Raw genomic sequence first — 27,900 nt, forward strand, 5'->3', positions numbered from 1 at the left:
TCTCTCTCTCTCTCTCTCTCTCCCCCTCTCTGTCTCCCTCTGTCTCTGTCTCTCTGTCTCTTGTCTTTCAGGAAAAGAGTATTGAATGAACAACCAGAAATGGGGTGGGGGGGTGGAGTAGCTTTAGGAAACTCAGGGAGTTTCCCATTTTCTCCTGTGACTATCATACTTCCTTAAGGAGGAGATTGATTCAGGAGAGAAAGGAACAAGTTTTGTCTTTAAAAAAAAGTAATTATTGTAATAACCCAGATTGGAGGCAGAAGCTAATTATGAAATTGATATTAGACAATTTTTTTTGAGGATACTGGGAGAAGATTTTAATAAAGCCAGAGAAAGGCTGGGTGACTTGCCCCAATTTGGGACTATGGTTTCAATGGAATATTGCCCTCAAATGGTCATTTTCTTTCACAGACAATTATTTTGTCCTCTTTTGGAGGTACCAGGGACAATAGAAGTTTTCTATTTGAAACTTCAATCTCTAGAGAACCATTCAAGAATGGAGATGGGACCACTACTTCTACACCTTTCTTTCTCTGATCCTCTGAGAAGATATAAAAACTACTTAAGACTCAACTTCGTTGGGACAGTTTTTAAACAAAACCTACTTAATGCAAATAGCTAGGGCCTTCTGATCTACATTTATCCCTTCCATGAGACCAGGGTCAGAGGTGTTGTGACCTCTTGATCTGGAAAATAAGAATAAAAATTTTTGGCCCTCCCTTCATGACAGAGAAGTCTACATTTTTTTTCTTTTATGAGGTGTTTACAGTACCTGATTGTAATATTTAGGGTGTTTGGCCATAGGCTATATTATTCAATACCATACATATATTTTAGTCATTCCTGAGTTTTTAAAGCTTTTTCTGTGTCTTCTGCTGGACTTTGAGTGTCATCTACAGCTTCCACAAAACTCCTCCCAAATCCCCATTTAATTTCTTATGCCAACCCACAATATATTGAAGCCACAGTGGGTGAACCACAATGGGGAAGTGATAACTAAAGGAATTCTTTTCAATCTCTCAGAGTCATGACAGTTTGAGACCTAGATTTGGTGGAATAAGCTGAAGCATGGCTAAGACTGAGGGCTGAAGGTTCAAGAATGAGTCCTGGGTTGATTTCCTTTCTGAGTAGTGATAGATTCATCAAGTGTTTGGGTACATCTAGGAATGAGCCTGTTAATAAGAGTATCTGGTCCTACTTCATATTTTTGATCTCTCCCCTCACTTTGTGTGATATTCTGAACACAGCAGGTTCATCATACATGCTGGTTGAAGTGGCAACCTGGAGAGTGATGAACTTTACCTTGACTAACAAGGAAGTAGTCCTGCTTAGTGATGGCTAATTGCATGCAAATTGTTTGGTATCAGATGGCCTCCAGGGGGAGTGCCTGGCAATGACAATCCAATTACCATAGTTCCCAACATTTCAAGTGGGTTATAATAGAAGAAGATACATAAATAGAATTTTGTTGCTCATCTGCTTCTAAAAGCCACAGAATCAACTTTAGAAATTCCTGCAGCAAGAATATGAACAAGGATACAGGATATATTCTTCCATTTTGAATTCAATATTGGGCTCATTATGATGAAGGGAATGTGCTAGCTACTGTGGAGAGAAGACAAAGTTTAAGGGGCAGACCTTGTCCTCAAGGAACTTACATTCTAGTTGAGAATATATACTCTAAAAATGTGAAATTTTTGTTATGGAGGGAAATCCTTTCAGAAATACAGATCCAGATATATCTATGGCTTAGGAGATATGTCTAAGGGTACATAAGAGATGTATGTTGAAGTCAATTCAAATCCACCCAGGAAGACTAATAGTTAATTTTCAGCATCAGCCTTTACATCTTAGAAATCAGCAAATGCTACAAGTCAAGACATGATTTATTATTTTGTTGTTTCTTTTAAAATGTGGTCAAGAAAATATTAATAATGCAGATTAAACTTGAAAGTATATGAGAGATACCTCCTTGCACATAACCCCACCTCCCCCCAGCCAATTGTTAAACAATTCTTGCTTAATGGTAACCTGACTTAACCAAAGCCACAAAACTGTTAAGTATTGGAGAAAGGATTTTAATTCATTTCAAGAAATGACTTGAATATTGGTGCTGAAGACCTCTATCAAGGGGCAAATCCATTATCTCCCAAGGTAGGTCATTTTACCTGTAAAGCCTTAATGGGTAGAATGATTTCCCTCTCACATGGGAGATCTTAATCCAGATCTTAAAATGGAATCCTCAGCTCTGGATTTCTCTACAGTCAGATTGTTGAAAGGCTGAAATTCTTCCAGCTATTTAAAGCCTACAGAGACATGGTTAGCTAATTAAGTTAGCCAATCAGCTCTTCCCTTCTTGACTTAAAGACATGTATGCTTTGTAACAGTATTTCAGAGCATAAGCCATCCAGTTTACACGTTTAAAATTCTATTATGAATTCAAAAGTATTATATTAATTGAGGTGGTAGGATACAACCCCCTCCATTATACTTTCATCAAGTCTAAATCTTCTGTTTTGCAAATTTCTTGCATAATTCCTAGTTCTGATCTTTGGGCATAAGTAGCATAAAACTAATCTTTCTTCCTTAAGATTATCCTTCAAATAATCTAAGATAGCAAACAGGTAGGGATCATAAGATCATATATTTAAAGCTGGAAGGAACCTTATAGGTCATCTAGACCAACCCCATCATTTCCAGATGATAAAACTGAGCCCTTGGGGCTGTATGAGAGGCAATGCTTCATAGTGGATAGGACCTAGACTTGGAGTTGGGAAGGCCTCAGTTAAAATTCTACTTGGTATTTATGAACTGTATGGATAAGTCATTTACCCCCTCTAGTGTTCTGATTCCTCATCTGTAAAATGAGAGGGTTGAATGTGAAGGCCTCTAAAAGTCCCTTTGAGGTCTACATCTTATGATTTGTCCAAGATCACATTACCCATCTTCTCTTTTCTAGGATAAACATATCAAGGCCCTTAAATTGATATTCATAAAACATGCACATTCATTCCCTTAATCATCCTGGTTCTTCTTTTGGCATTCTGTAGCTTTTTCATGTCCTTCCTAATATGTTATGCTCGGAAATAAATATGAGACTCCAAATGTGATCTGATGAGGTCATATGTTATTGTATTGCACACCTCCTTAATCCTGGATAATGTACTCCTCTAATGTAGCTTTACTTTTTCCTGAGTGGGTTCTAGGATCATCTTGTTTGAATGACCACGGACCTGTTTGAGGAGGACCAGTAATATTTTGGCATTCAGCATAATCAACACAATGCCAAAGGAAAATTAGAAGCACCTGGAAATTTTATTTTATTAGGACTTTGTAGATGACATTTTGCTTTAAGTCTTGTTTGATAATGGTGATTAGAGTGTCAATAAAAAAAGAAGTTATCTCTTTAATTGCATCTATCAAAGAAGTTTTCCTAATCTTTATATATGCATGTGGTTGGGGAATATATCTAGTTGGAAGATAACTTTAGGCTGATTTATACTCATCCAAATTAAATGTTGGTGGTTTTCCCCCATAATCAAAAAGCCATAAACACAGAAAGGATATTGCATTTTCTATTTTTCCATCATTTAAGTGATTGTTATTATATTAAAAGCAAAACATTATATGTGAAACATGTCTTCTCATGTTTTCTTTATTTTAATTTTACTAAATAATGCTTCCTGAGATGGGATGGGGGAAAAGGCAGCTTGCCTCATCCTCCTCTCACTCTTCTCTTCCAGGCCTCTATGTGATTCTGAACACATGGCATCTAAAGAACACCTTCTACTTAACAAGTATGAGCCAGGGTTTGAACCGCCTCTCTTTTAAATTTATTGTCTTCTGATCTTAGGTGATTGCATTTCTCTGTTAAAAGGAATATATCATTGTGAGGTTGAGAGATCTAGAGGTCCTTGCAAATTGAGAACTATTTGAATTGTGCAGAGCTAAGATGAAATCTAATGCACAATTAGTAGTTCTGAAAGCTGCCTTATATCCTGATGAGGTGTAAGTATTAGATTATAAGGAGATTGTAACAATAGTTATGTTACTGATTCCTGCTTAAGTTATTTTGTTGTTGCACATGGTAAGGGTTTTATGATTAGTATTTTTCTGAGTGTAATCTCATATCTGATTCACGAGTACCCTTTGTTAGGGTAAAACATAACATAACAACTTATTACTAAGGTGACCACATAATATTAAACAAAACATATCATTCAGTAAATTATAATCTCCTTAGTCAGTACAGAATGTCCAAGTAAGGTCTTCCTTCCAATCATCCTTAAGCCAATCATTCTTAAGGGGTAGCAGAAAGTACAAACACTACCCATCCCTAGGTCACAGGAAGTCCTCTTTCAGGGCTTCTGTAACAGCAGTAATATCCTCTTTCAGGACTTCTGTCTAAGAACAACAGAACTAGATCAATATTTACACATATTAAGCTTAACAGAGCCACAACAATATTCACACACATTGCTGGCACTATCAGCTCAATTCACTTTCTGTCTGACAAAGTAACACAAATCAACAGACAAAGCTTCAGTCTGAGAAATCAAACACAAATCAACTGCAAAGTGCCAGTACTTCTGGAACAACAACAAAGTCCTCTTTTAGAATTTCTGTCTAAAAGCAACAGACAGGGTGCTTTTGTCTGACAGGACAACAGACAGAGTACTAGAGAGTGCTGACATTGCAAACATTCTCTCTCTCAGTTCACAGAAAGTAACACAAGTTAACAGTGTCAAAATCACAAGCATTCTCCCTTTCAGTTCTTCTTGGTCCCAGCTCTGCTCAAGCTTTTCTCTGCTCTTCTCCTTCTTGTTCCACCCTTCCTGTTCCATTCTTTCGGCAAGTTCCTCCACTTTGGGCTCCATGTGATGATGTTAGGCCTATTAAGGGCAGGGAAGGTCTTCAAATAGGGCAGCGCAATATACAATTCTCTTTCCAACATAGATTCTTGTTACAATCAAAGGTGAGACTCAAAGGCACTTGAATAGCTGAAACAAGCAGCAATGTCCTACTTTGCTTTCCATTACACTAAGCAAAAAAAGAACTTTACAGGGTTTAACAGCAGCATGGTTCATTGGTATCTAAGAAGGCAGTGTTTAACTCCATCAAAAGTAAAGTGCAAGTGAAGCTTAGAGAGATATAAGATTCTTGTCTCATTAAGAAGGCAGATGAAATTTAGTTTCACACTGATAGTAAAAATCCAAAGCACTTTTGTGATGCCCTGATGGTTATTTATGGGCCTAATGCCTATGGTACATCTCAACTACTCAGTGCTGATGGAGCTAAATTGATTAGTGTTAAGGACATGATTCTGGAGAAGTGAGATGAACACTTCCATTGAATTCTCAGCAGACTGTCATGAACCAATGATGTAGCCATTGATCACATGTCTCAAGTTGAAGCAAATCTCCCCCTAGATGACCTTCTGATTGAAGAAGAGGTTTTTGAATGCCATTAGGCTCCTCTTGTGCAGTAATGTACCCAGCACTGATTCTATTCCAGCTGAGATTTACAAAGCAGGGGGTCCACTGCTCACACAAAAGCCAACTTTAAAAAATCTTCTTGGTTATATGGCAAGAGAAAGTTATCCCTCTGGAGTTCAAGGGTGCCTCCATTGTCCATTTCTATAAAGGAAAAGGAAATAGGTTGTCCTGTGACAATCATGGAGGGGCAGTGTGTATGTGAGTGTGTGTGTTCTCTCTCTTTGTCATTACTGGCAAGATCTTACCAGGATCCTTAATTGGCTGATCCATCACCTGGAAGATGGTTATCTACCCAAGAGCCAGTGTGGCTTCAGAAAGGGCAGGGGAATGGTTGGCATGGTGTTTGCTGCCTGACAACTCCAGGAGAAATGACAAGAGCAGAACACAGTTCTGTATACAGTTTATTGATCTGACCAAGGATTTGATACTGACAGCCATGAGGGTTTTGTGGAAGATTATGGCAAAATTTAGTTTCTTGGAGAATTTAATGGGTATTGTTTTCCAGTTCCACAATGGCATGCTTGCATGGATTCTATATAATGGGCAATGCTTACGTGCTTTCCCAGTCACCAGTGGAGTGAAGAAGAGCTGTGTGCTTTCTCCAATGCTTTTTAGCATGAGGTTTCAGTGATGTCAGATGCCTTCAACAAGGACAAAAAGGGCATCAGGGTCAGCTACTGTACTGACTGTAAATTATTTAAGTTGAAAGTCTATAAGCCAGGACTAAAAAAGGGGGAAAGTTGGTGTATGACTTTTTGTTCACAGATGATTGTACACTCACTGTAGCCTCTGGAAGCTGAGATGGAACAGAGTATGGCTCTACTCTCTGCCACTTGTGCTAATTTTGGTATGACAATTAACACCAAGAAAACAGAGGTTCTCCACCAACCAGCATTGTGTTGTCCATATGTAGAACTATCAGTTACAGTAGATGGAGAAATTTTGAAGGCTGCAGATCAGTTCACTTACCTTTGAAGTATGCTTTTCAGGGTTACATACATAAATGATGAAGTTGACACACATAATGCCAGAGTTAACACAGTCTTTGGGACACTTTGAAGCAAAGTGTGGAAGAGGAGAGGTATTAGACTGACTACCAAACTGAAGGTCTACAGAGTTGTTGTGCTGACCTCATTGTTGTATGCCTGTGAAAACTGGACAGTCTACCAGTGCCATGACAAAAAACTGAATTGCTTCCATTTGAACTGTCTTAGGAAGACTCTGAAGATCACCTGGCAAGATAAGGTACCAGACACTGAAGTCTTTTCTTGAGCTGAAGTGTCAAGCATTCAAACTCCACTGCAGAGAGTATAACTCCAATGGGCTAGCCACATTGTTTGAATACCAAATAAAAAGTTTGCCTAAAAGACTATTTTACAAAGAATTTACACAAGTCAAGTGCTCACATAGAAGTCAGAAGATGTGATACAAGGACATTGGAATTGATTGAGAAACATGGGAGACACAGGCATAGAACTGCCCAGCATGGTATTCCTGCATCAAAGACTTTGTGCTCTATGAGCAAATCAGAATTGTAGTAGTTCAAAAGAAATGTGAAACTCGCAAATTTAGAGACATCTCCATTCCAAATGCACATATGGACTATTTATACCTGACTATGCTAGGAGCCTTCCAAGCTCATACTGGTCTGGTCAGCCATAGTCACTGTATCTTGAACCTGACATCATGATGTCATCTTGATCCTCTTTGAGCACAGACAACAATCAACATCTTTCCATATTCTCTGTGCTCTCTATAGCTGTCATTTCTTACCGTGCAACCAAATTCCATTATATTCATGTTACAATTTGTTTAGCTATTCTCCAATCAATGAACATTTGCTTCTAATTTTTGCTACCTTAAAAATTGTTTCTATGAATATTTTGGTGTTTACAGGACCTTTCTTTCTGTCTTTAAGCTCTTTGGGGTAAATATTGAGAAGTAGCATCTATGGGTAAAAGAGTATGGATACTTTAGTCACTTTTCTATAACATAATTCAAAATTGGTTGTTTTCAGTGAACAGATTTTCATTATAATCCAGCTAGCCAGCTTACTCAAGTGATCATGGGAAATAACTTAGATATTTAAAACTTTACATATAAAATGATTTAGGCTTAATGTTTAAAATTGATTTAGATTGAATAGCTATTTTTGCATCCATAATAAAGTTACTAAGTGTTTTTTTTAATAAAATTTTCCTTTTCAAAGGGTCAATAAATATTATTTTATAGCATAAAATATCCTGAATTCAGAAAGGTCTTGCTATTTTAAAATATTAAACCATTTGTTCTTTTTAAAATTTTTATGATTATTGAAGATGATTACTGAATATGGTTATTGTAGTGAAAATTGAGAAACTTAAATCACATAAAAAACACCTTGACTGCTTCTCCCAGTGCTAATTTTCAAGATTGGGCATTTCTTATTTGAATGAGCTACTACATTTTTCTTTAAACTGTCAGGAACTCTACTTGAGAACTGACATTTATAGATCTTAGATTTACTGTTTTGGTTATAATTTATTTAAAATACATTCTCTTGAAAATTTTTGCACTGAATCATAGCTCCTCCCCCAAAGATACATTTAGTGTGCCTGTCTTCAAGTAGCCACTTCAACATCTACTATTTCCTTCTTTTTTCATTTTGTCAAATACTGGATCTGAGGTTAAACCTTAGATTATTTTGGCTTGCATTTCTCTGTTGTTAAGGATTTGGAATACATTTTTTCATATTGTTGCTAATAAATTATATTTTTTTGAAGAATTATTCTGCTTTTCATATCCTTTGATCACTTATTCATTGGGGGATGCTAACCTTATATTTGCATAGGATTTACTTGACATAGTGTTATAAAAATTTTACAGATATTTTATAGATAAGAGAAAGCACTACATAGCTGTGTTGACTACTGATGACTTCTTGATTTCCTTTATTTTTTGTAGTGATACTATTTTGTTTTATCTTTTGGAAAATTTCTCCTTTTGAGATATCACAAATCCCTGAGTATGTCCCCTTCAGCATGAATTTCTTCTCTCTTCGTTTTGTTGGATCCAGGCAACCTTCCCAAATTCACTTTTTGAGTGTTATTTTATATTCATATTAAGGATAGTAAGCATTGAGGTATATATTGACATAGTTAAGAGAGTCTGCTCCTGCAACAAATATTCATGCACCTTCCAGTATTTTCATGATGATTGTCTGCCCTGTGCTCAGGAGCTCAGCAAGGCAAGCTGGCCTATGAAATGGAATGAAAACAATTACCTCATTGCTTTATTTACTTCTCTGAGAAAATACAGGTAAAATATCTATTCACTTAACTGCCACACAGAATCACAGTATTTCAAAGTAGAAGGTACCTTAGAGGTCAGTTCATCCAATAAATCTCTATAGCATCCTCAAGCTTCTTAAACACATCAAGTCAGGGTTGCCTTACTTACTACTAAGGCAGCTCATTCTACTTTTTGGCAGCTTAAATTGTTAATAATTTTTTCCCTTTACATTGAGCTTAAATGTATCTCGCTGAAGGTTCTGCACATCTATCACTAGGTCTGCTCTCTGTGGTCAAAGAAAGCATATGTTATTACTCCTGTATGATACCCTTTCAACTATATGAAAACAGCTATTATGAATTGTCTACATCTTCATTTTTCCATGCTAAACTTCTTCAATTTAGGCTCCTTTGTCCTGGTCTCCAGTCTCCTCCAGTCTCTTTCACATCCTGGCTATTTTCTATTGAACTTACTCCTCTAGCATTGTAAAATGTGGTGCTCAGAATGGAGTGTGATATTTATTCCATATATGGTTTGACCAGAGAAGAGTATAGTAGGGCTATTACTTCCCTTGTTCAACTTGTTGCCTAGCCATACCTCTGGATGAGGCCTCAGAAGGTGATTTTTAGAAGCTGATTATAGGATTTTATCTTTTAATTAAATTTCATCTCATTAGATTTAGCCTAAACTTTGAACCTGTCAGGAACATTTTGGAGTCTGATTCTAGCAGTCAGTATTCTAGAGACAGTCAAATGTCATAGATTTCTGGACTTGGGTCAGGGAGACCTGAGTCTGAATTCTATTTCAGAAATTTATTAGCGATATAACTCTAGACAATTCACCTCTCATATAGATTCAGCTTCTCCATCTGCAAAATGAGAATAATGATTTTATCTACCTCAAAGGTTATGAGGATATAATAAGATTATTTGTTCAAATTGTTTTTCAAAGCATTGTATTATGATTTTGTATCATCTAATATGTGTGCTATATCTATATATGGGTTTGTTGTCTTCCATGTTAGAATCTAAGTGCTTTGGAATAGGAATTCCTTCTTTCTGTTTGTCTAGAATATCACAGGTACTTAATAAATATTGTTGGATTGATTGACTGTATTCATATAATCCAGAAATTTTTCAAGCTTGTATTCTATACTTTCATCCTAGTTATTTATAAAGCAAAGTATTGAACACTAGAAGACCAATGGCATGTTCCAGGATTACTCCATGTCCAAGGTGAAATTCACCCATAACTCCTACTCTTTGAATCTAATTCATAGTGAGAATGTAAATAGAGAGTTCAGTTTTCCAGTAGTTAATCAACTCATTAGTGATTAGACAAAGATTTTACATTTCAAGTTTCAACCTTTAAATTAGTGTTTGTCAGTGGTCAAAACACAGTGTGACCTTTGGCTCTTTGATTCCCTTTCCAACCACTCTTCCACTGTTACTACAGAAACAGAAGTTGCTTAAACAAGATGAAGTCAATGTGTATTTTCATTTACTTCATAAGTTACTATGACCAAAGAACTAATTAAATAGTAGCCAGTGTGCTGGTGATAAGTCTATGTATACTTGTGCTGGTCCTTACACACGCCATCAATAGGATTATAATAAAAATCATTCTCACTTAAAACCTTTTAGAGATTGTTCTTTATTTGTGTATGGTTACTCCTAAGTTTTCAAAGGGACTTCTGCATATAATAGGTAGGATATGGATAAGTTCGAAGGGAAAACACTCTAATTATTTGTTTTTATTTTTCAATTAGTCAGAATGTGACCCCAAATTTACTGAGGCTGGTGCTCTGAGCCACTATAAATGAAACACATCTGGCAATATGGACATGAGGATAAATTGGAACTTGCCCTATTCTGGTCAAATTAACTATACTTCACTCTTATGGTTTAGCACTTTCTGATAGCTCACAGTATAAGAGGCTGTCATTCACACAATCCTTAAATTAGTTGCCTGATCTAATTCTGAAGCTGGTTAAAATATCCAATCAAGGATAGGCCTCATTAATTTTCTTAAAATTACATTACAGAATCTTTCATTTGGAAAATCTGCATCAAGTCCCAAATCTTTAAGTTACCAAGAAAAACAGTTAATCAGAATCTTTGAGGAGAAACATTTTTGATCTCATTCATGCGTATGTATTTCTTATTAGCTTTTTCCAATAATATAGAACATTATTGTCCAGTCACCTAAGCAGTCCATCCCAAAGAAATTAATTAAATTAAAAGTCTATAAGATCCTCAGAGAGAGAGACAGATCACATATTGCCAAATGAATATTTGACTTCTAGAAGTCAAATTGACTTCTAGAGGTCAAGCTAAAGATGACAAACATTTTTTCCCCCTTTTTGCCAGGGGTAGAAAAGTTTGGACCTGAGATTTCATCATTGTGTGGAAGTCTTAGTGTGGAAGTCAATCTCACATGAACTTTCAGTCTTAAAGAGTGGCCTGAGATAGAGATGTTAGTTGACTTAGGAGGGAAGGGGAACAAGAATTTATTGAACATGCACTATGTGCAAGGCACTAAGCTAAGCACTTGAAAAATATTAGCTCATCTGATTCTTACAACTATGGAAGGTATTTATTGGGTTATTCCCATTTTTACAGTTGTGGAAACTGAGGCAAATAGCAATTGAGTAATTTGCCCAGGGTCACAGAGGTCAGTCTGGATTTGAACTCTGATCTTTATGATTCCAAGCCCAGTGCTTTATCTGATGTGTCACCTTGCCACCTCAATTACCTATTGTGACATAATCAGAATCTGTCAGAGGCAAAACTTGAAACTTTAGCTTTCTGACTCTAAGGTCTGCTCAATGATATCTAACAGGCAGTCAGTCAGTCAATAAGCATTTATTAAACACAAGACTTTTTGCAAGATACTGTACTAAGTGATGGGGATGGAAAGAAAGGAAAAAAAGCAAACAAAAAGCCCCCAAACTATCTTTTCCCTAATGGAGTTCACATTCTGTGTTAATCTTTCTATAACAGAAAGGAGAGAGAAGAGGGGGAAGGAAGAAGGGAAAAGGGGGAAGGGAAGTGGGAGGGGAGAGACAAAAGGGGAGGAGGAGGGAGGGAGAGAGGTCATTTATTAAGTACTTACTATGAACTAAGAATTGTGTTAAGCACTATAGATACAAATATAATCCCCTCCCCACAAGACCTTATGTTCTCTAATAAGGGAAAAACCAACATGTAATAGGGAATGAGAGGGATGGGGGTGGGGTGGTTTCGGTGGCTTGGTGTGGAGATGCTTGTGAAGTTGCCAACAAGATAAGGTCAAATCGCATCAGCTAGAGGTAGGTGACACAGAAATGGAATCCAAGATTGTGTATGATTTGGGGGAAGGTGGGAAAAGATGAAGATGATGACTAGAATGTAGACAGCATGGTGAGGAGATGTCCGGTAAGGATATCTAAGGATGTTATGTACATTAAATTCAACTAATTTCTTTTGGACTGTAACATTTAGTTGTCTGGACCAATTGTCTTCCTTGTCAAATACATCTATTAATAATGCATTTATTCTTTTAGATTGTCTAGTAAGAAATTGATGTGAGAATATATTCTAATAACTTCCCTTGCCTTTAAAATATAATTTTAGTTCAAGCAATAGAAACATGGCCTGTGAAAGAACCAATTAGACATTAATTTATTTAATTTAGCAGCATAACAATGGTATGTCTAGGAGATGTCTTGTAGTGTCTATTCATGAGTTAGAAGTTTCTTTTGGCCAGAGATAAAGTATAGATTTAGGAACAGCATCATCACCCACATCAGCTGCTTCAAGTATCAGTCATGTGTCATGAAACATAGCAGTCAACATTCAAGGACTTCCCCTTATAGCTCTGTCTCCTTTCCCACCAGAATTACTGTGACAAGAACTGAAAATAAACTCTTCTCTTTTCAGAACCTAAAGAGACATTCATGATACTGCCAAAATTGTTATGGACCCTATTTGCCTAAATTTTCTTTTTTTCTCCCATCAAAGGTACAAACTAAAAGACACTTCACTGTCAGAACCCCTCTGATTCATCCATTTCTGACAGTGACATAAGGGCTCTTACACATTCTCAGGAGATGACTCTAATTTATTTCACCATTCACATCTCTTCAATCAAAAGCCTACAATCTTCTGAATGTTGGTTTATTCTTTCCCATCATTTCATATAAATGGATGTCTTTTTACTGTTGGGACAGCCCTTTCCTCCTTTTCAAGGCAAACCATATTCCAGTGTTCTCCATGCATCATAGACATGCACACACAATCTCAATGTATAATTTGGGGTATTCATTCCTGCCTATTTATTTCTCATGCTCAGACGTTTTTTGGTAGAATGTCACAGCTGAAGTTGGGCATGGCAAGCAACTCAGCACTTCAAAGGAAAAGGGCTCCTCTGAAGTCAGTATCTCAGCTAAACAGATTTACTTGGAGGCAGAGGTTTTGGTGAGGGCAAAATATTCAGTAATGTATTGAGTAGCAATGCTTCAGTATCTAATGTTCCTATGAAACCTGTGAGGTAGTCAATACTTTTCTGAATAGTAGATGTTTTCAGAGATTCAAGTGTGTTGTTTTTCCCCAGGAGTTTCTGGAATTCAGGATGACAAAAAGCTAAAACCTCTGATAGATCAAATTGGTAGATTGTGAAATGTCAGCGAACAAGCAAAAAATAAATCAATAGCTATTTATTTCAGACCCATGTACAGCTTATGTGCAGCATACTAGGGGTGTGTGTTTGTGTGTGTGTGTGTATGGGGGGGGAGAGAAACAAAAATAGAAATTCTCCAAGCTGGTACCAGGATTATGTAAAGCAAAGGTTTCCATACTTATTTGACCTACCACTCGCTTTCAAAAAACAAAAAACAAAAACAAAAAACTTAATTAGTGCTCCCCTGGAAATCTGCTTTCTTTAACTATTTAGTGGTTTTAAAAATTGTGTCATTTCAGAAAAATAGAATATACATATATTTTAAATGATGCATCTTAAATTTAATAATTTGTCGTAAATTTGTGGGTTTCTTCCTGCACTGAAATTTTGATGAGGCAATACTGTGATATGTAACCATATTGTATTGTGCTGTAAAAACAGTCATTACAGGCACATATTCCTGCCAATATGTGCTGGACTTCCCAACAATGTGCCACATGCTCACCTGCCAACTGTTGCTTATTAAGACCTGTGGTGGACCTTGCCGCTAATCTGTTTTAATTTGCATTTTGTGTGTTTATTTAGAAAATAATGTAACCACTATGACTTTAACTCTGTTACACGAGAGATGAAATATGTATGAATGGGTTTTCAAAATTTTCTTCTCTTCTCTTCTTTCCTTATGCCCCCCACCCTCCATCCCCATTGCACCTGAGGCTGCTACTGCCCCCCTGGATCATTCCAGCACCACCAGGGGGCGGTATCTCCCACTTTGGGAACCTATGAAAGGAAGTGGGAACATTTAGCCTGGAGATTAACCTGGTTACATTTCACTAGATTATGGAAGGAGGCCCAGATTGACTGGAAGATCAGTTAAGAATCCATTTCAGTAGTTCAGTCATGAGGGTATATGGAGCTGAATCAGAAAGATTGTAGCCATCGAGATGGGAAGAGTCTCCAAGTTTTTTTTTTTTTTTTTTTTTTAGCTAAGGCAACTCACAAAGTGATGGTACCTTTGATGGACATGGGAGAGGAGCGAAAGTAACATCAAATGGCCCTGAGAGCATAACATATGAGAAGGAGAAATAAAATTGGGATTCAGTTTGTTTGTTTGTTTTTTAAAGCAATCGGGGTTAAGTAACTTGCTCAAGGTTACACAGCCAGTTATTTCTGGGTGTGGTGCTGAGTATCTGAGCCCGGATTTGATCCAGGTCATCCCAACACTGGGGCCGGTGCTCTTACTCACTGAGCCACCTGGCCACCCCTAAACAATTGGGGTTAATTAACTTGCTCAAGGTTACACGGCCAGGTGTTTCTGGGAGGGTGCTAAGTGTCTGAGCCCGGATTCTATCCCAGGTTATCCCGACACTGGGGCTGGTGCTCTTACTCGCTGTGCTACCAGGCCACCCCAATTCAGTTTATTTTGACTAATCTATAAAGTGACCTGCTCACCCTACTTCACTTCCTCTGAAAGCTCTGCCCCACTTCTCCCACTGGTAAGTTCCTGCTTTTGCTGTTGTTGTTCAGGCGTATCTGATTCTTTGTGACACCATTTGGGGTTTTCTTGGCAGAGATACTGGAATGGTTTGCCATTTCCTTCTCTCATTTTACAGATAAGGAAACTGAAGCAAATAGGCTCAAGTGACTTGACCAGGGTCATACAGCTAGTTAGCATCTGAGGACAGATTTGAACTCAGGAATATGAGTCTTTCTGACTTCAGGCCCAGCTCTCTCTCTCTCTCTGTCTCTGTCTCTCTCTCTGTCTCTGTCTCTCCTCTCTACATATACTATCATCTCAGGATACATACAGTGCTAGGTACTTCAGAGTCCTAGGCTGTCCTTGTCTGAGCACAACTATGATTGTGCTGGTTTCTGTCACATCTGTTAGCTTTCAGAGTTGCAGCTGTGAGTTTTCACTTACATGAGACTTTCTAGGGGAGTCTTGTGCTCTTCTGGATCCAGAGCCCTGAAGGCTACAGATGAGGTTGATCCTGCTGGAAAGCTGCTAACTTGTTTGAGCTGGCACTGGCTTTGCTGGTGACTTCCTTTATTTTTTACACTGGTCTTCTGGTTGACCTTCTACACAGTTATGGGATAGAAGAAGTTACTCTATATAGTTTCTTATTGGATTTCCTGATTATAACTTAGTCTGTTGAGATTTTTTTTTGGTCAGTGTGGGAATGGGGGAGATGATTATTATTCAGGGGTTATTACTCAATTATTCATGGAGTTAGTATGCTTGAACCTGACTGATTTTAAATTTTTTCTCCTGTCAAACCTGTTTCATTATGATAACAATCTCCCTACATTTTGTACTTGCTATTCTCTAATCTGTTTAGCTTAGCTGTCATATGTGAGTTATTTTCTCTTTCTTAATTTTTAATATTAAGGTATTATTTATTAGATTTTTAAACAAGTATTTATTAAGTGTGTCAAAATATGAATAGATACTTTATTTTCAAGAGCTAAATTCCAGCAAGCAGGCTGTGCACTGAGCTTGGCATAACAACAATCCTTTGTACTTACCCTCTGGATGATCTCAGCCACTTCAAAACCCCTGAATTGGGACTTATGATTTTTCTATTTCTCAGGAGATCCTGACCCACTCTGAACAATCTCTGAGCCTGTAACTGCTAAGTAAAACAAACCAAGTGTTGTACTTCTGTTCATGTCATGTTAACTCTGATTCTGTACCTCACTGAATGATCACAAGACTCATGACCTTTAAGACTTGAGACAATTGCAAGGCTCAATGATACTAATAACTTAGAGAGTATTCCCCACAGGACCCATGCAAACTCCCCAATATTTTCATGTGTGGACCTGCCATAGGAACTGTTCACTCAAGACCTAAGAATGACTGTGTTGTGTCCTGCCTTTTTGTGGTTCATGTTTAAAAACTCTACCCCTGCCATGAGACATAAGCCCTCCTTCTCAGGATTACTTCTACTTGCAAGTGTTTTCCTCATTTTGAAATTAAATTTCTGTTTGATTTCTGACTTTCATGTCTCTAGCATGCTTTGTTTGGCTCCAGCCACCCACAGGTTAGAGACCAGTTCTGGTTAAATTGACAAGTGCCTACTATGTGCCATGTACTTTATGAATGTTATTTTATCATCACAATAACCCTGGAATGTAGGTGCTTATTATTACTCCCATTTTGCATATAAGAAAACTGAGGTAGATGGAGGTAAGTGAATTGCCAGAGAGTAATTTGCTAGTAAATGTTTGAGGTCCGATTTGAATTTAAGTATTCTTGACTCCACATCCAGGGTTTTATTCACTATGCCATTTAGCTGCCTCTAAATTTGAAAGATATGACATAAAAATACTTTTACTGGCTCTCTTTCTCTTTAGCCATAGTCTATTCAAAGATTTCACTATTTATGCATTAGTCATTGGTTCAGAAATCCAAATCCCCTTGTACGACACTATCTGTTTAACTATCTATTCACTTCTGAACTCCATATGGCTCATTAGCTATAGAATATTCAAAACTACTATGACCTGAGTTGAATAGTTGAGATCAGCATTATGCAATGACTTAGTCATTAGAAGGTCTATATTGTAGTCTTTGTTCTATCAGAAACCATGTGGCTTAGCATAAATAGCTTCAATTTTCTGGGCTTCTGTGTCTGCAAAATGGAAAGATCAAACTAGGGTATCTAGTGGTAAGAGTACTTGATATAGATCCAGGAGACCTAGGTTCAAATTCCACTTTAAAAACTATCCATGTGATACTGGGCAAGCCATTTAACTAGCCTCTCTGGATCAATTTGCTCAACAGCAAGATGATGGAGGTAGAAGGGAGGGGAGAAGGGAGTAAGGGGTACAGAGTTAGACTGTGTGACGTCTGAATCCTTTCAACTGTAAATTTATGAATTAATTATGAATAAACAAGGCACAGCCTAATTAGTTTCTAGTTTGGTTGCCTTAAGTCTTGAAATAAAAAATGTCAATACTTGATCACCACATTGCACTTTTTAATGGGTTTATTGTTTAAATTGCTTAGTTTTCAATATAAAGTAATTTTATATTTTCATGACTCGAGATTCTATTTCAAAGTGATGTGGTACTTCTAGATAATTCTAGATAACGAACACCCCTATATATTTCTCTGGTTCAAAACTATATAGAACAAAGCTGAGAGAAATTCAGAAGCTACTAAGTAAGGGTATGAGTGATCCTGAGAGAATTCCTGTTTGTATCAAAATGATTTTTGGATTAGCCATTGGCTGGTTCCTCCCTCACTTAGCAGTTAATTGGATGGCTGATACAACAGAAAGAATATTAATCAACTACATACTTGTTCAAATGCAATTAAATGAACTAGAGTAAAAATGAATAAATTTAAAAGGGTTCACCTAAGTATAATTTAACAAAATGTCATTTATATTATTAAAATATTTGGGTCTTTTTTGAAATATTTTAATTACCAAAGTATATTTTTAAAAATGTCATATATATGAGCATTTATTTAAAAACCAATATATAACAATAGTTTGGCAGATTCATTTATTTTATTTACCTACAATCTTAATATCTTCAAGTATTTTAAAAAATCCTAATATTTGAATGCCCTAATTAAATAGAATTGCATGAAAAGTTACAGATGAAAACATTGTAAATATTTGATTTTCCACAAAAAATTTTCTTCAACACTTAAAGCCTAGATTTTGGTTAAAAATGTTTCTGATATGAACACTTTGTTGCATGGAATATTCTAGAATTTTAATCACTAATAAAATTGCTTGACATTGACCCAAATATCATTTTAAAAAATGGTACAACAGCTTCATAAAATAAACCTTTGCATCCTAGCTAAGCCATTAAATGTCAAATATCTCGAAATGATTACTCATGCATAGCATTTGGAAACCTCAGAGGATTCTATCACAGAGTATAAAGTAATGCGTATTTTTATTTGTTATAGTAAAAAAAAAAACCTCAGGGTCTTCCCTTCTCTTATTCAGCTATGACACTAATATATGCAAATTTTTACTATATTTCTTTCCTGCTATAGGTAGTATGCATGCCATATACATTTGGATAAAATCTGGTTAATGGATTCTATTAGCAAGGGTCAGTATGATCTATTCATAAGAACAAGTCCTAGATGGGCAGTTAGTGTTACTCTGGCCATCTATAAAACAAGTGTAGAGGCCTGTTTTTTGCTCCTAGAAGGTGATTCTTCATCTAAAAGGTGATGCTTTTCTATACAAGTGCTGAGGCAAGATGTTGATATTGAACACTCTTGCAGATAAAGAATAGTATATATTCCTGGAATACCTGGAATGTACAAAATACTTTAACTTGTCCAAAAGTCTTTTCCTGACAATTTTGTGAGTCAGGAATGGCAAGTATTATCCCTATTTTAAAGATGAAGAAACTAAAGCTCAGAAGGGAGAAGAAATTGTCTTAGGTCTCATGTTTACTAAGGGTTGGAACTAGTATTTGAACCCAAGTGTTTCAAATCAAGCCCGATGGCTTTGCCTCTTAAACCACAATATCACTCTGAAGCCTAAGGTCAATATTTCTTTTTTTCCCCTCATGAAGGGGAGGTTGAATTGGACTATTCTGACCCTTCCAGGGAACAAATTTCAGTTCTTTCCCTGGAAATTTTAGGGATTCCAATAAGTTGGTGATTCAATGGCTGGGTCACTAGGGGTTGAAAACCTTTTTGACTACTCTGGTGGTATCTAGTTAGTGGAGTATTAACACTGAAAAGGCTTGGTACTTTGAGATGATTTGCTGCTGAACAGGAAGAGCTGATTATGTAGTGTATATTTGAGAGAGAATGATCCTATTCTTGGTGCTTTTGTTTTCTAGCCACAAATTGTGGATTATTTTGAGCCATTTTCCATGAGGGATGAGAAAAAGACTTGCTCTAGCCCCAACCCTGTCTACCATGTGGTCTTGAACACAAGGCAGATAAAGGACATATGCCACAGAGATGGGTCTACGCTTGAATTCTAGGCTGCCTCTTTTGTATTGGTTCTTTTTTAGTCTTAGAGAAACAAGTTTGTCTTTCCTGAGACAGACACATGTCAAGGGGTGGAGGCAAAATTGTCGAATCAAGAAATCTGCAGGTCTTTGGTCATTTTGTTCTGAGTAGACTGGTGGCAAGAAAACTACTCTAGTCCTCTTGTAGAAGATAATAATAACAGAGGAAGGACCTAATCATGATCCACTTTGCCAGAAGACATGGACTGGGAGTTTGGGCAGTACAGAACCAATGTGAAAAATAACTATGGTTATTCAGAGATCCTGATAACTGTTTTTTGTTCTGATGATATATAAGTATCAATTTCCCAGGAGAGTGTAAATGTAGTCACAAGATAAGTTTTGTATCCTATTTTAAGTCTTTTTGTTGATGTGTCTTATGAGTCCTTTTATATGTGTGTGTTTTTTCATTGCTTTTTTGTGTAGGAAATAAATACCTGTCCAATACGTGATTTATATGGCATTGAATACCTTTCTATGTCTATTTTTGGGGAGATCCTAGATATCAGCAAATACTTAAGCCTTAAGTAATTTTAAAATTATCTCAGTACTATTAAAGTTCCCATGTCATAAGTCCTATCTGTGATACATAATTTACTTTTATGCTCAAGATTATTTCTTCTCTTCCAACTAATTCAAGATCAAAATGATGTAGTCCTTACATAAGATCTTTATTTTTTTCTAGATGATATGTGGTAGCATTGTCAGTAATGTAGTGAACAGAGAACTGGCCATAGAGTCAAGATTACCTTGGCACGTCTTGGCTGTATGACCCAGGGCAAATGACATAATCATTCAATGACACAAGTAACTAAGACCACAATATACAGAACCATTGCCAATATGTACTGGAAGAGGGAATCCTTTAATTGGTAGTTGCTTACATCAATGATGTCACAGGTCTAATTTGGAAAAAAATAACAGAACTAACATTAACATAGGTAGCATATTTAATTGCCTTGTCCTCTGTAGTCACTGAGGAATCATTCATTGGACTGCATTAAAGTACTGCGGATCAGCTCTGGAGTCAAAAGAACTAGTTTCAAATACAATTTTTCCTTCCTGTGACTTTTCCCAACAAGTAGGTTGGACTAACTAGCCTCAAGACTAGCCGGTCCCTTCTGAGCCTAGAACTATGATACTATAATGTGAGTACAGATAAAATATTTCTTTATCTATCTTATCCATTATAATAAGGATTTTTTTTTTAAAAAGGTTGTTGTCCTATTGAGGTAGAAAGATGTTCAATCACTTACATATGAATGAATTTTTCCTAAAGTCTTGACATCAATTTTCTTCTGAGGATATAAGAAAAAATGAATTTAAGATCAATATGAAATTAGAGAATTATTTCAGTCCTCTGTTTTTCCAAGTGCCAAAGAAATTGTTTGTATCCTTAAGCAAATAGTCCTACTTAATCATCATTTTTATAACTCATGATATTTGATATCCACTAGGGGATATCAGAGATAAATACCAACAGCAGAGGTAACACTATAATGGCAGTGGCCAGTCACATCTGACCTCAAGCCCAGCAGCAGCAGCAGCAGCAGTAGCAAACAGCTCTCCCCACCTCTTTTACAAATGGGTCGGGCTAGAGTAACACAATGCCCACTAGTTCCCTTTGTGTAAATACCACATCAACCTCACTACCACACTTTTCAATCTCTTTGATGTGTAGAGTTCAGAGGGCAAGAAGAACTAAGAAAAAGCAAGTAATTCTTTTTGATGAAATGCTTTGCCAGAATTCAAGCTACCTCTGGGAGCTGGGAGCTGTCTGTCACCTTGTAGGTTGCCATTGATGTTGTTAAGTTACTTATAGTTCAATTCAAATAGCTGCCTCCATGACAGCAATACAGTAGGTGAAAAAGATTTAAGTAGCATTGGCCCTTTTGCTGTTCTGCCCACAAGTATCTATAAATTTTTCCCTGGTTGTTTCCCACACCTAGAATTCACTCCCTCTTCATCTGTATCTCTTGGCTTCCTTCATATCCTAATTAAATGTCAAAGTTCTATCTTTTCCCAGTTCCTCTTAATTTCAGTGCCTTCTCCCTGTTGTTTATCATCACTTTACCCTGAACATGTCTTCTTTGTACACAGCTGTTTACATGTTATCTCCCTGATTAGATCATAAATTCCTTGAGATAAGTCTTATTTTTTTCTTCCTTCTCCCCCTTTTATGAGCTTTTTTTTTTTAAACCTTGCTTTGTATTTAGCACAGTGCTTGGCACAGTTGCTGGAGCAATGCTTGTTGACTTAATTCTAGAATGTTGTCAGATATACAATATATTGCAAAGTATTGGATAAGACCAAGGCTGAAAGCACAAGCAAATTTCTGGGGAGAGGAAGGAAGACCAAGGAGATATATTGAGAAAGAATATTCTGGACCTATATATAGAATTTTTGTGATGGCTATTTCCTGCTTAATTACAGTTATACTTATTACCTTACAATTTTCATCTCTGAGGTATAAAATTTAAGATGGGATTTATTTTGTGTCTGTTTCAAATACAATCAAATAAAAATTGAAAAAATGCAATAAAACAATCATTTATTGAATTTTTTTCTTGGTCTGCTGGTTTTGACAGATTTTTTTCATTCTAAGTCTAATCTTTTGATGACTTATTTTTCATTAATAGTTACTCAGATTACTGTTATTATTTTAGTAGCCATAGTTTAACATAATCCTAAACATAATTCAAGTCTAACATAATTCAAGCACAGATTTTTTCCCTTTAGCACTGGTCATATTAACAAATTAGGTTTTTTTGCTCTTACCATACAACTCAGTTGAAGAGGTCAGTTGGCATAAATATGATTTTCTATTCCTTTTCAAAATGATTCTAAGGGAATTGAAACTCCTTTGGAGGTGAGATAACTAATTCTTCCATAGTTGATCAATCTTCCCAATAATATTTAGATAGGAGTGTGTATACTGCTATATATAATATTTTAATTGTGGGATCAGTATATCCCAAAAGTAAAATGTTTATCTGGAAACTTTCAATTTTTTTAATTGTATGGTGTTGGATGGAGCCTAAAAATCTATATTTAGAAATGAAAGTGGAGATTTAGCAGAAATAATAGTCAGGAGTTGTTTAAGCAATAATCTATCAGGTTCTCATTGCATAGTTATTTTGTACATATATGGTAGGCACATTATCAGTTTGGAAAACTAACAATAGCCATAGAATGTACATAGAGAAATGTGTTTGTGTGTATATGTATGTGTGTATGTATGTATACATGAGCCAATGTGTGTGTGTGAGAGAGAAAAAGAAGCTGTCCTTCCACTCCTTTTCCTACCTCACATCCCGAGCAGGACTGGAGAGTGGGGTGAGAATACTAAAGTTGACAGAAAATACTATTATAATTATTATTTTTATACATTATTTCCATATGCAACTTACAGCCCCTGCTATCTCTAAATACCTTTTATTTTGTTTGAATAAACTCTTTTGTGATCCCAAAGAGTTGTATGGTTGGGCAGTCTACTAGTTTGTATAAAATTATTTAATATATGCATATGTATATATTTCAAGTAAAATCCTGCAAACATAAATCCATGGAATTTATTAGACACAAATATATACTGGGCATGTTTTCATGGAAAACTGTTGGACAATTTCCTTAAATGCAGATATTATAACATTCAAACTTCACCATGATTTCAGATAAACCATGAATTTATCCCATAAAATACAGTAATTGGGTATATAGTATATAATTAAAGTATCAATAGCTGTCATGTAGCTAAAGACTGCCTGTATGTTATAATTATCCCGTAATTTATGGTTTCCAAAAAATAATCTTTAATAGAGGGGACTTGATGAATGTATATGTTTTCTGAAAGAAAACCTTTGCCTTTTTTTGAAGAAAACTGACAACTGGAAAATGATAGGCTAATGAAGCATCAGCAAACCTTTGCCATCAGTTTTGAGCTTTACTATTTCAAGCAGTGTAATCAAAGATTTGTAGAATATTCTTTTACCAGATCCGAAGAGCAATTTGCAAGATGAGCTTAGGTAATTTCTATCCATTAACTGCCAAGATCAATGCATATGGAAAAAGATATATTTCCGAAACATGGAGGCTGTGTATTATAGTGTAGTATAGTCAACAGTAAATAACCATATATTAAGCAACACTATGATCCAGGCACCATGCAAAGAACTGGGAAATATAAAGAAAGACCAAAAAAACCTTACATTCTAGTAAGGGAGACAATGTGCAAACAATTTTGTGCATACAAGATACATACAGAGTAAATGGAAGGTTATCTCCTAGGGAAAGGCACTGGCAGTGGGGGCAGACCACAAAAGGTCTTTTGCAGAAAGTGGGATTTGAGTTGAGTCTTGGAAGAAACCAAAGCCCCCTATATGCTTTAGTTGTATCATCTATAGAATAAAGAGATTGGACTACATGACCTTTAAGATTTTTTTGAAACTGTAGATTTAAGTTCCCATTATCTTATTCATTCCTTGGAGGTCTTAAGCATAGAAAAACCAGCTTTATGTACTGGCCCTACAGGGTCACAAATTTAGAACTGGAAAGAAGATTAAAGACAATCTAATCTGATCTATTTTCTTCACAGTTGAAGTAAATGAAACCCTGAAAGGTGACACCACTTGCATAAGGTCACACAGGTAACAGGTAGCAGAAATGAGAATCAAACCAAATTTCTCTTACTCCAAATGCACTAATTAGTTCATACATTATAAGCCCTCCCTACCCCCCCCCCAACCATCAGAATCAAAATAAAGGGTACCATTTGAACTTAAACATAGATTATTAAAAATGTGGCAGTAGAAATTAATCTCTGAATATAGTAGGTACATAGTTACTATTTGATGAATGAAAACTGAATGAGCAAATGATTTGAAGACCATAATATTCTAAATATCTAACAACTTGAGAAAAATCAGTTATAAACACCTTCCTTAAAATCCTCTAATATCTTCTCTCTTTTTTTGGCATGGAGGTGATTCTGGGTTCTCTAAGGATGTGTTAGTGGATTAAAAGTCCTGGCAAAGTCTAACAAGTCGAGAAGACTTTAACATGGTCTTAGGAACACAGATTGAGAGCTGGAAAAGAATATAAAATCAAAAAGTCCAAATCCCTCATTTTACAGATTGTAAAACTAAGACCCAAGGTGATGTGGCCTAATAATATCTGAGAGAAGATCTGACCTCAGATCTCTTGACTTTGAGCCCAGTGATCTATACACTCTAACATGTTATCTTATTGATAAGATTATATCAGTTTTCTAAGATCTAACCTAACTGAATATAAAAGGCTCTCCCCCAGCACATATTCCATTGGGTGACAGATCTGATACCCCATGGACAGGTGTTTTAAATGTGGTCTCAGTTTTGCATGCACCCTCCTTCTTTGCTATTGGCATTGGTAGATTAACAAAAGAAAGCAGATCTGACAATTAAAAAATTTTGAGAGACATAGTTTCTGGATAATTTAATCATTTTGCTAATAAGGCCAGCATGTTTATTAATAAAAGGATGGTTATTTGATCATTGCTCTTAGATCATGGCTGTGGGTTCACAGATTTTATCCCCTTCAAATAGTAGGTGCTCCTGAGGGGTACCAATCAAATCTAATAGGTTAACACAATTGGAGGTGGTTTATATTAAAATAAAGGTCTTGGGGGCACATGACTTGGGAAACCCAATTTTTATCAACGAGACATCAATTTCCATATCACTTGTTTTGATGAAAGAATCAACACTTCCCCAAACTTATCTGAGCAAACATAATGAGAAAGAATACACCCATTAGCCTAAACTTAGAATTTCTTTTACTGTCTGATTAGATCTTGGCCTGGGTAAATCTTTAACACTAGGTTGATTTCTGGATGAAGAAGTAGAAAAGGGGAAAATTCTTCATCCTGATTCAATAGTTAGTTATTAAATACAAGAGAGAAATATTAATTTTTTACACAATAGAGGTTAAGGATCATAGAATTTTGAGACCATTTATGAACCTTAATTTTGCTTGTTGATACCCTAAATGTGAGATTGCTGTCTAATGTTTAATGACATGATATATTATGGAAGGAGCTAAATAATATCTATATTGATATCTTTACTATGAATGAAACCATAATTTAAGGAAGTCACAGTTGAAAAGGATTGCTAATAAATTCTCTTCTGAGAGGTGAATAAAAGAATTGGTAAAGTTGATTTTTTCAAGTGCCCAAGAACAACAAAAACATTTAGTCATTTTGGGGTTTGGGATCTTATAATGTACATGTCATGCACATAGTTGAAGTTTATGTGCCAACATCTATTGTGTAGCATCAAGAAATAGAGGAACTCTACAAGGTTCTCCAAACCAACTCAACATACATTTTAATCCTTGATGTCCACAGAGAGACATGATGTTGAACAATAGAGATTACAAATACCAGAGACATGGCAATAAAGAGTGAAAGTGATTATAAGTGCCAGAAAGAGAGGGCAACAAAGTGCAGTGGTGACTCCCAATATCAGATCATTTGTGAAACATTAAAGAGGAAGATGAAAGATTTCACTGTCATCTCACAGAAGAGTAAAAATCAATGAATTAATAAGACCATAGAAATCAGCCTGAGACACAACTAAGTCAGATCATCTCCTGGGCAAACCAAAAGAACAACAAACAGAAGGGAGATGACTAGACATTCCATTTCTTTCCAGTATCCTCATCAATGATGACAGTGGAACCAATAAATTGGGTCTCTATCAGCTCACACTGCAGGGTTATATGAGGAAGTAGAAATGATATTACCAAAATTATATCAGGCTGGGCCAATCAGATACATACTGAAGAAGTTCATGCTACAGGTGAGAAAATTTTAAGAACGCAGATCCATCAAAATATCGATGTATAAATGAAGCTATTTTTATTGCATCATGATTGTCAACAATTAACATTTTTAGAGGTCAGTAATGGAACTTTGACTCTGATGGAGTCTTTCTCTGATAATGTTAGCTGAAGGCTATTGCCATTTTCTAGTGTAAATATTTACTCAGATTTTGTAAAAGTAGATTCTCTATTATGTAGTCATATAAAAAGTTGCACATGAAAAAGAAAAGGCTTAAATCATCACAGTTGTCCTATTTTTATAAAAAGTGTTTTTTAAACTCTTTCTCCAATCTATGATTTTCCTGTGAAGAAACAAGGAACAATTTTCTAGGTAACAGAATATGTGATATTTACTTCTGAAAACTATTCTCTCTCAAGTGGAATATAGTAGTTTTAGAACAAAAATTATTTTCCATATCTAATTTTATTCCTTCTGAAATATGGCAATGAAATTTTCCCCTTGCTTGTATTTTCCTCTTGAAATCAATGCTTGTGGAAATTTTAAAGTTGAGTTTTATTGTATCATATAATATTCTAGAATGCAAATGCATGCTCACCTAAAAAAATTCTTCTTGAAATAATAAAGGCCATTTAACATTTGCATGATACTAAGCACAAGGTAACCTGATGCCCTATTTAAGTTCAAAACAAGACAATTTGAGGTTAGTTAACTGAGTTCTTTTCTCTAATAATTTAATAAGATATCAATTTTTTTTGAACTTCAGTTTGATGTTTTCATTGGGCCAGTAATGAAGGACATCCATGATTTGGTTTCAACGTGCTTTTCCCAATTTATCTTCTCCACATTATTCTTCACTAGATTCAAGCACTCCTTAGACATACTGAGCTTTAACATCTAAATGTGCTCCTACCATCCCTTTCCTCCCCACCCCATATACCAAAACTCTAATCTCATGTTTTGGTTCCTCACATTATAATTGTGTATGTGCGTATTGTGTATCCTACTAGATTATAAGCCTCTTTACAATGGATTTTTTCCCATTTCAGATTCCTAAAATTATCATGCACATGATGAGCATTCAGTAGATATGTGTTAAACTAATATCATCTCAGGAAGATTTCTCAAAATCTTCCCTTTTCTGTGTGAGGTTTACCAGCAGATATTGCTTACTTTGAAAGTGTTGAGAAGTCTTGAGTCCCACCCCCTCCCACTCATACACGTATCCATGATTCTGCCTGCAAAAAGAAACACTTTCAATAGAATAAGCATGTGCCACAGTCATCTCTTTGGGTCCAGGACCTTATTTAATCTTAAATTGGAATAAATTCTACTCAGAGATTGTTTTGGTAAACCAGTGGTGAAATGAGCAGGCTCTCCAGATAAACAAAATAACCCAAGTGACTTCTCCCCAGATAAAAATTGTGGTTGAGAATGTAAATGATGAATCACTTGGACAGATGTTACCTTTTCTAAGGGACTTTCTACTCGAGGAATGCTGATCATCGGCATCTGGGCCAGATTGTCCATGTGTATATGTTCATTTTCTGGTTGTCTTCCTTTGAAATTGTTTACCACACATACGACCTGGAAGTTTCAGAAAATAATTACCATTAAATCACATCCAGAGTGATCACTCCCTGTGATATCTCT

General features: G+C 36.0%; 1 protein-coding gene across 2 annotated transcripts in view; it reads right to left on the reverse strand.

Annotated features, from left to right (window-relative positions):
* The window catches only part of PLPPR5 (phospholipid phosphatase related 5), a 190,720-nt gene that overhangs the window by 13,184 nt on the left and 149,636 nt on the right, over positions 1-27,900 (reverse strand). For both annotated transcript variants that reach the window (XM_069063401.1, XM_069063400.1), the window contains one exon: positions 27,715-27,834. In XM_069063401.1, coding sequence (XP_068919502.1) covers positions 27,715-27,834 — 120 coding nt within the window. The remainder of the gene's footprint in view (positions 1-27,714; positions 27,835-27,900) is intronic.

This window comes from Petaurus breviceps, unplaced genomic scaffold (genome assembly GCF_028583685.1).
Source record: "Petaurus breviceps papuanus isolate PSGF00001 unplaced genomic scaffold, PetGlider_PUasm1.0 90564, whole genome shotgun sequence".
Lineage (NCBI taxonomy): Eukaryota > Metazoa > Chordata > Mammalia > Diprotodontia > Petauridae > Petaurus > Petaurus breviceps.